The sequence below is a fragment of the Glandiceps talaboti genome, chromosome 20 (assembly GCF_964340395.1).
Source record: "Glandiceps talaboti chromosome 20, keGlaTala1.1, whole genome shotgun sequence".
In the NCBI taxonomy this organism is placed as follows: Eukaryota; Metazoa; Hemichordata; class Enteropneusta; family Spengelidae; genus Glandiceps; species Glandiceps talaboti.
This window is the reverse complement of record NC_135568.1, coordinates 9,809,320-9,816,962: the sequence shown is the minus strand read 5'-3', so window position 1 is coordinate 9,816,962 and position 7,643 is coordinate 9,809,320. Positions and strand designations below refer to the sequence as shown.

At 37.0% G+C, this 7,643-nt stretch overlaps 1 protein-coding gene across 1 annotated transcript; it reads left to right on the top strand.

The window, feature by feature from the left end:
- The first annotated feature begins 1,768 nt into the window (after positions 1–1,768).
- On the top strand, positions 1,769–7,420 carry LOC144450536 (2-Hydroxyacid oxidase 2-like). Its single transcript, XM_078141181.1, has 7 exons — positions 1,769–1,908; positions 2,896–3,047; positions 3,528–3,814; positions 4,479–4,700; positions 5,474–5,632; positions 6,519–6,588; positions 7,353–7,420. Exons 1-7 carry the CDS (start codon positions 1,769–1,771, stop codon positions 7,418–7,420), a joined length of 1,098 nt encoding a protein of 365 aa, XP_077997307.1.
- The last annotated feature ends 223 nt before the right edge of the window (positions 7,421–7,643 follow it).

The window sequence follows — 7,643 nt, the reverse complement described above, 5'->3', positions numbered from 1 at the left end:
GAAAACAGCAACCCCAATTTGACAAAGACAACACTCAAGGTCATGGTATAAAGGGTCCTACGTTGTTAATTAATACAGGGGAGGTGAGTTGGGGCTTGGGGTTTAGTGTCAGTTAGGAGAAATGAAAAGTGACACAGGGGAAAGGATGTATCCCGGAAAGACGTGGAAAAAACGGAGGTATTTGGAAAGTGAGGAGTTTGCAAGGGTATTGACCTTACAGGATCTGAAGTAAGATTGACATCATATTTAGAGTTACATCTGGGTTATCAGAAAACTGATGTTGCACCTCTCGATTCTCTTGCGCAAACTCACCATATGCAGTTTCCATGGTAACGTTGACATTCCAGAAGTGTAAATCATAATCAAAGTTTGTGTTAGACTCTCTGACAGTCCTCAAAGCTTCGCATAAATAGCTAAATCTTGGATTGTTTTGTATGTATCTACTGCATAATTGTACTGGTATACTAGTATCCCAGGATCCCTAGCCCTGTACTGTGCGCCCTTATCGATCACATAGGGCTAACCTGCTTCGCCTAACACATCAACAAAAGGTTAGCCCTATGTGATCGATGAGGGCGCACAGTACAGGGCTAGTGATCCTGGGATACTAGTATACGAGTACAATGACGTAGATACATACAAAACAACCCAAGTTTTAGCTATTTATGCGAAGCTTCGAGGACTGTGAGAGAGTCTAAGTTTGTGTATACTAGTATACTTTTCGGGGACAGTTAACTCATTGATCATTCGATCTTTCCGCTCAGGGTTATGTTAATGTTTGTGTATTTTTATTAAACTAACAGTAGACAGATGTAAATTAGTCAGAAAATGACAGTTTATAAAGTCTCACATGAAACATACAGCAAAAGCGTATTCGGTGTTGATTTGTTACCAATATCTGTTACTATGACAACCAATAACGAGATCCGATATTATACAAAAGTATGACAATAATGAATATTTCATGGTCCCAACGGACAATTCACTGATCACAGGACCCAAGTTCGACGTCATCGTCAAATTTCAAGGTTACCACGTTTTCACTTTTTGACAACATATCACCGACACATTACAATAATTACCATTAGAGATAACGTTATATGCTGCAAGGATGTCATAATATATAGTCTTCTAAAACGATCATGAAAAAAGAAAATTACCATGTCAACAAAATATAATTACTGTCAACTGTTATGTTATCAACAATGGAGTAGCTTTAATACAAAATAAATAATCTTAGTAAAGGGTTGACATCCTTTCCACCCACAGAAGAGAGCTCAACAAAAATCCAACTTGTGTATGTATGTATGTATGTATGTATGTATGTATGTATGTATGTATGTATGTATGTATGTATGTATGTATGTATGTATGTATGTATGTATGTATGTATGTATGTATGTATGTGTGTGTGTGTGTGTGTGTGTATGTGTGTATGTATGTATGTATGTATGTATGTATGTATGTATGTATGTATGTATGTATGTGTATGTGTGTGTATGTATGTATGTATGTATGTATGTATGTATGTATGTATGTATGTATGTATGTATGTATGCGTGTGTGTATGTGTGTGTGTGCATGCAATGTATGTATGTATGTATGTATGTATGTATGTATGTATGTATGTATGTATGTATGTATGTATGTATGTATGTATGTATGCATGCATGCATGCATGCATGCATGCATGCATGCATGTATGTATGTATGTATGTATGTATGTATGTATGTATGTATGTGAAATATTATTTACTTTTTTCAGACTATGGCTAAACCTACATTAGTATGTCTGGATGACTACGAGGACTATGCAAGAAAACATATGGACAAGGCAGCGTTGTCCTACTTCACTACTGGAGCCGATAATGAGATTACTTTAAAAGAGAACAGAGAAGCATACACGCGGTCAGTGTTCTGCAGTTGAAAAAAATTATCTGCTATAATTATATCATCGTGTATTTATTTTACATATAACATATTCGTTCCTGTTCCTTAAAAGTTTCTGTATAGTGAGAAATGTGATGTTCTTTGGCAGCTCATCAAAATTAAAAGCTAGCTTTTAAGACCTCAAGGTGCACTGCCCCGGGGCTGTCGTGGTTTTCATTGGGTTCTGTCCGTTCGTGTATTCGTCCGTGCATGCATGCGTGCGTGCACCCTCATATCTCTGGCATGCACTGACCAATTTCAACCAAACCTATTACAAAGTTAACTCACTGTGTTGACCATGTGCACGTCACTTTGTTTTCTGAGCGAATCAAGTATGCTCAAATGGCAGCAATTTTTTAATAGATAGAAATATCATTCAAGTGCGTACCCCTATGAGCTTTCTTTTGAGACTGACTTTTGACCTTGAAGGTCGTCTTCAAGATCAAATAGATCGTTTTTGTTGCAACACATCTAGTTTAATAGCTAGAGACACCTTTCAAGTGCGTACACCCATATTATCATATATAGGCTTTCTTCTAAGGTATTGGCCTTTGATCTTGAAGGTCTTCTTTCATGTCAAATAGCCAAATTTGGTTCATTTACAGCTTTGTCTATGACATAAAATAGCCTATTTTACCAAGCCCTGACTGGAATGTCATTCATTTGTCTACAAAACATTTTAGTTTTATTATCACAAGTTTTAGTAATATAGTGACTAGTGCATTTTGTCTTACTCTCTGTCTGTTGTAGTGTTGATCAGCTACATTGTATGTTGACAAACAAATATTTGGCTAAACATTGAAACTGTCATGCGTACATATAGAATGTCGATTACATAAAACAGTGACACTCTGAGATTGTATGATTACATACTATCCTTAAACGCACGCCATTGGTGGTGCACGTGCTCACAAGTGCCTTATGGGAGGAATTCGCTTGAAAGCTGCTTTTTATTATTGTCTATAGGTTGAAATTACGACCAAGGGTACTGAGGGATGTCTCAAAGAGAGATTTATCAACCACAATACTCGGCTCTCCATTAAAATTCCCAATATGTATTGCCCCATGTGGAGCGCAAGGAGTTGCATGTCAGGAAGGGGAAGTTGCCACTGTTAAAGGTAAGAACTCAAACAATCACAGCTATCACATCAAAATACTGCTATGAGTGTTGCTGAAGTTATTGACAAACTACATGTAAACGCACAACTGCTTTAATACGACTTTATAGCAGTGCTTTGATTATATGGATATAAGAGCAATGTTAAATATGATGTTGGTTTTTATATACCGCTTTTCCACTTTGTGCTCAAACCGCTTTACAATTATAACCCCTGGCACGGATCAATAGCGGCACAGCGGCCCTTTACTTCCTCACCTCCGATCCCTGGGGAACATACAACCCATAATAACATAGTCACCCTGTAGTCAGCCCTTCGAATGCTGTGGTCACTTGACGAAAACTTGCTATCAGAGATGCCATCCTAATGTTAGTGTATTATACCATGCAAGGTCCATTGATGGCTGTGTTAGTTGTATGTGTGATGATGCTTTGACATATTCCAAGATCAAGTTCACTTTTCATGATTGTCAACTTTCAGCCGCTGACAGTATGGGAACGTGTATGACACTCAGTACAAATTCTAATTGTACTCTTGAAGAAGTCAGCCAAGCAGCTCCCAATACATTAAAATGGTTTCAGCTATATGTATGGAAACGTCGTCATGCAACGGAGGAATTAGTGCGCAGGGTTGAAAATGCCGGTTTTAAGGCATTAGTATTTACGGTAGATGTACCACTTATCGGAAAAAGAAGAAGTAATCTCTATCTTGGTGGATTCCGTCTACCACCACCTTTGAAATTAGCAAATCTACGACCGGAAGAGCAAGTAAGTATTAACCAAATTAGCCTGTAGTTTTTAAGGATGAACGCTACTACACTATTTCAGTTATTCTAACTTCCCCTCGTTTCCAAGTTGAAAAACAGTTATTTGATCAGGTAGTTGTTCCCTGAAAAGTTGTTTTACTTATTGAAAATAGCCAAATAAATACCCATTTGCCATCTCTATAGAATGCTACTAGTGCAGTGCCCCCTCGCTGCAAATTCAGGTCAGTATGCGTCATTATAATACGTCGTTTTCATACAGTGATTGTCCTAGACTGAGTGACGTGGTATGGACGCGTGACCCTTACTGACCTCAATTTGCATACAACGGGCAATTTCCATGTTCTATTTTTCCCAGGGCACTATTACAGTAGCCTGAAACTAAAGTCCTAATGGTGATTTTCTTTCCACTCTGGAAAGGATATATGATGTGTTATGAAATACTTATTGTCTGGCCTTGTCTGGACACTAGTAGGCTTCATACTACCCACTGTGCTGTTATCTCAGACCACTACTAGATGTTAGTGGTCTGAGCTGTTATGTAGCAATTTGCCTTGGCTTTCTGCCTCAGAACATCGTTGCTACATAGCAGCCCTTGACGAAATAATCGTCTACTAGTGCTCTCTTAGGCAGGCCATATGTATATATTAATAATGTCTCTATTTTAGTATAAGGACGGTGAGAGACGGGAATACGGTGGCGCTACTGCTATGAAAGATGACACACTGACGTGGGAATGTGTGAAGTGGTTAAAATCAATAACTAAACTACCCATTATACTCAAGGGTATTCTCACAGCAGAAGATGCTCTGTTAGCCCTTCAGTACAAAGTTGATGCTATCATTGTATCGAACCATGGTGGAAGACAGTTAGATACAGTACAGGCAACAGTAAGTTTTTACTTTTCAAGTCGTGCGATTCTTTCTCGATGTGATAGATGAGGTATCTTGGAAAAAATTAATATGCGATCTAAATTAATTGAAAATTAATCAATTTAAAAGATTACAAGCTAGTAAACATAAAATGTCAAATAATCTATACAACAATCAAGACACTGGTTCAGAAAGAGGAGTAGTTTGGATGGCATTGCTTTGCAAACTCCGTCTAGCACTACTCAAGTGATATTTTCTATACAGCGCCATCATCGTCAAGAATAACAATACTTTACGTTTACTGAAATACGTGCATCTAATCAATGTACTCTAGTCAAGGGTGTAGGTAAGGGTCGGAAGCAGGCAAAACCAAACGGTTATTCTGTAATTTCGGGTCAAATTCCTGAAATGGTATTTGGCCCGAAAGGTTTAAAAATTCGTTGTTTCTACAACTATAGATCCATTGAAGCAGACATTGTATAATCAAGGAGGAGAGGGAGTGGGAGGGGAGGGTTTTGTTAAACGTCATCGATATATAATATTAATATTCTTCAAATTTATGAATTTCATAATGAAGGCAAGACAAATATCATATAGTCACCTTGAATATATCTAAGATAAACACATCGTACATCTTATTCTATTTTATAAAAAAAATGTAAAATAAAATGATCAATGCGATATGAAAATAATCATGAATTGACTTTCCAGAACCCATATTTTATGAGAATACCGTTCTTTCTTGGCATTGTGTTCCCCTTTAAGGCATGTTTTCTTTTTAATCTGCACAGATTGATGCTTTACCTGAGATAATATCAGCAGTAAATGGTGAAATAGAAGTGTACGTAGATGGCGGTATACGTACAGGTACTGATGTATTCAAAGCTATAGCACTGGGAGCTAAAGCTGTCTTCATCGGTAGACCAATAATATATGGACTTGTCTATGCGGTAAGGAATCAAGTATTTAAACGAACGACTCTCCTTTATATAAATACGGCACAATCATTACCATGAATATTTGTGACTCCGATCGCGAAATGCATTCCAATTTTAAAAAAATCGAAAATCCTCCGACACCTGGTCGTACTTCAAATAACAATCATAAGTTTATGTTGATAAAATTCCATCTACCAAATATGAAAGAAAAGTGCTCCGTTACGTTAGCTATCAAGGGAAAGCCCTGGAACTAAGAAAATTATTATTGATAATTTGGTTCAAAAATAAAACAAACATATTACGTGTAATCATGATGCAAATTACCCAATTACTATGGAAGAGCTGCATCAAATTTGCCGATTCTGATTTGCAAGAGCCTGTAATATTTAGCTTCCGCAGGGATGTTATGTTTCGGGTGGATACACTCCAAATGTTTTCCAAGGACACATTTGGTGGGTATATAACTATAGTTGGAAAAGCCAGACTACTGGTGTTAACTAATCACGTATGACAAGCGCAAAGCTAAAGCATGAAATAGCTTAATTTCAAATGAACACATTGCAAACAATAGGTAGATCGTGTATAGATAGCAAAACTGGTCTATACTGAGTGTGGCCAACAGTTGGTATGTTAATGTTAGACATATATATTACAAGATTATCCTTAGTTGTTTAATATTATTACATGAACACTACAACATTTAGACAGATTTCGCGAGAGGCAAGGTACACAGACCACTTGCTGATAGACTCTGACTTGTTATAAATAACAAACTTGATATTTTACCAACCAACCAACCAACCAACCGACCGACCGACCGACCGACCGACCAACCAACCAACCAACCAACCAAACAAACAATTAAACGAATAATTAACTTTTGTACATTGTGTCACAGGGTGAAGAAGGTGCTAGACAAGTTCTTCAACTCCTAAAGGATGAACTGAGTCAGACAATGGCATTGACAGGTAGGCTCCTCATATACACATCGGGGATTTTTTTGATGAGGGGCTGAATTCTTATGTCGAAGTTATTGTATTCAAAACAAAAATCTATTTTGGTAACGCAATGTCTGTCTGTCTGTCTGTCTATGTATGTATGTATGTATGTATGTATGTATGTATGTATGTATGTATGTATGTATGTATGTATGTATGTATGTATGTATGTATGAGCTTATGGATGGATGGATAGATGGATGTATGGATGTATATATGTGTTGATGTGTGCATATGTATATATGTGTTAAGCATTTCATCATATACATATTATGCAGAAAGTGGTTGACGAATGATTAAGGACAGGGTATAAATGATGTATGATCTATATGTACACGGGACCTATTCACATTGAAAAACAAATCCAGTGAACCCAATTTCTATACAATTAACCTTTTAATGACTTGGTTCCTGTAACTCTATGTAATTACACCCTGAATATAATGATGTCATGCTTTAAGGGGTTAAAATCACGAATCCTGAAACAACTCTGCTATATTTTATCGTCTGACTCAACAGAAAATCTTATCAACAGAATATTATACCAACGGAGATATTAGTCGAGCAAGATGATAAAATGAAGCAATATTGGTAAGGATTTTGTTGAGCTAGACGACGCTTTGTATCAGGTTTCATGCTTTTAATTGTAGTTGACTGTAATATCTGTCACAATGCTATACAAGAGCTGATACTTGATGTATTGATATACTTAAACGTTTGGTTTCCCTCTCTAGGTTGTACTAAAATCAGTGATATCAAATCTTCGCATGTTAGACCAAGAATAATGTATCCACGACTTTGAAAGAATGCTATTGCACGTTGCACGTGGTCCTCACGTGATGCAAAGGTGAAAAGATGCCAACAGAAACTTCGTTAATTTTGGAATATTGTGGAATATGTGCCAGAGTGTTGCTGGAGTAGGGTTGAACACGGACTTCAGAAATTTGTCTTTAATACATGTTTTGCTATGAATTTACTCAAGCAATGTCTAATCCACTTAACTAAAGAAGTAAAGTGAGGAGTAA

Bases quoted from the DNA above. Each gene is read 5' to 3' on its own strand.
- LOC144450536 (XM_078141181.1), top strand. From the start codon at position 1,769: ATGGCTAAACCTACATTAGTATGTCTGGATGACTACGAGGACTATGCA. The intron at 3,815-4,478 runs GTAAGTATTAAC...TCTCTATTTTAG, and splicing joins ATCTACGACCGGAAGAGCAA to TATAAGGACGGTGAGAGACG. The intron at 4,701-5,473 runs GTAAGTTTTTAC...TAATCTGCACAG, and splicing joins TAGATACAGTACAGGCAACA to ATTGATGCTTTACCTGAGAT.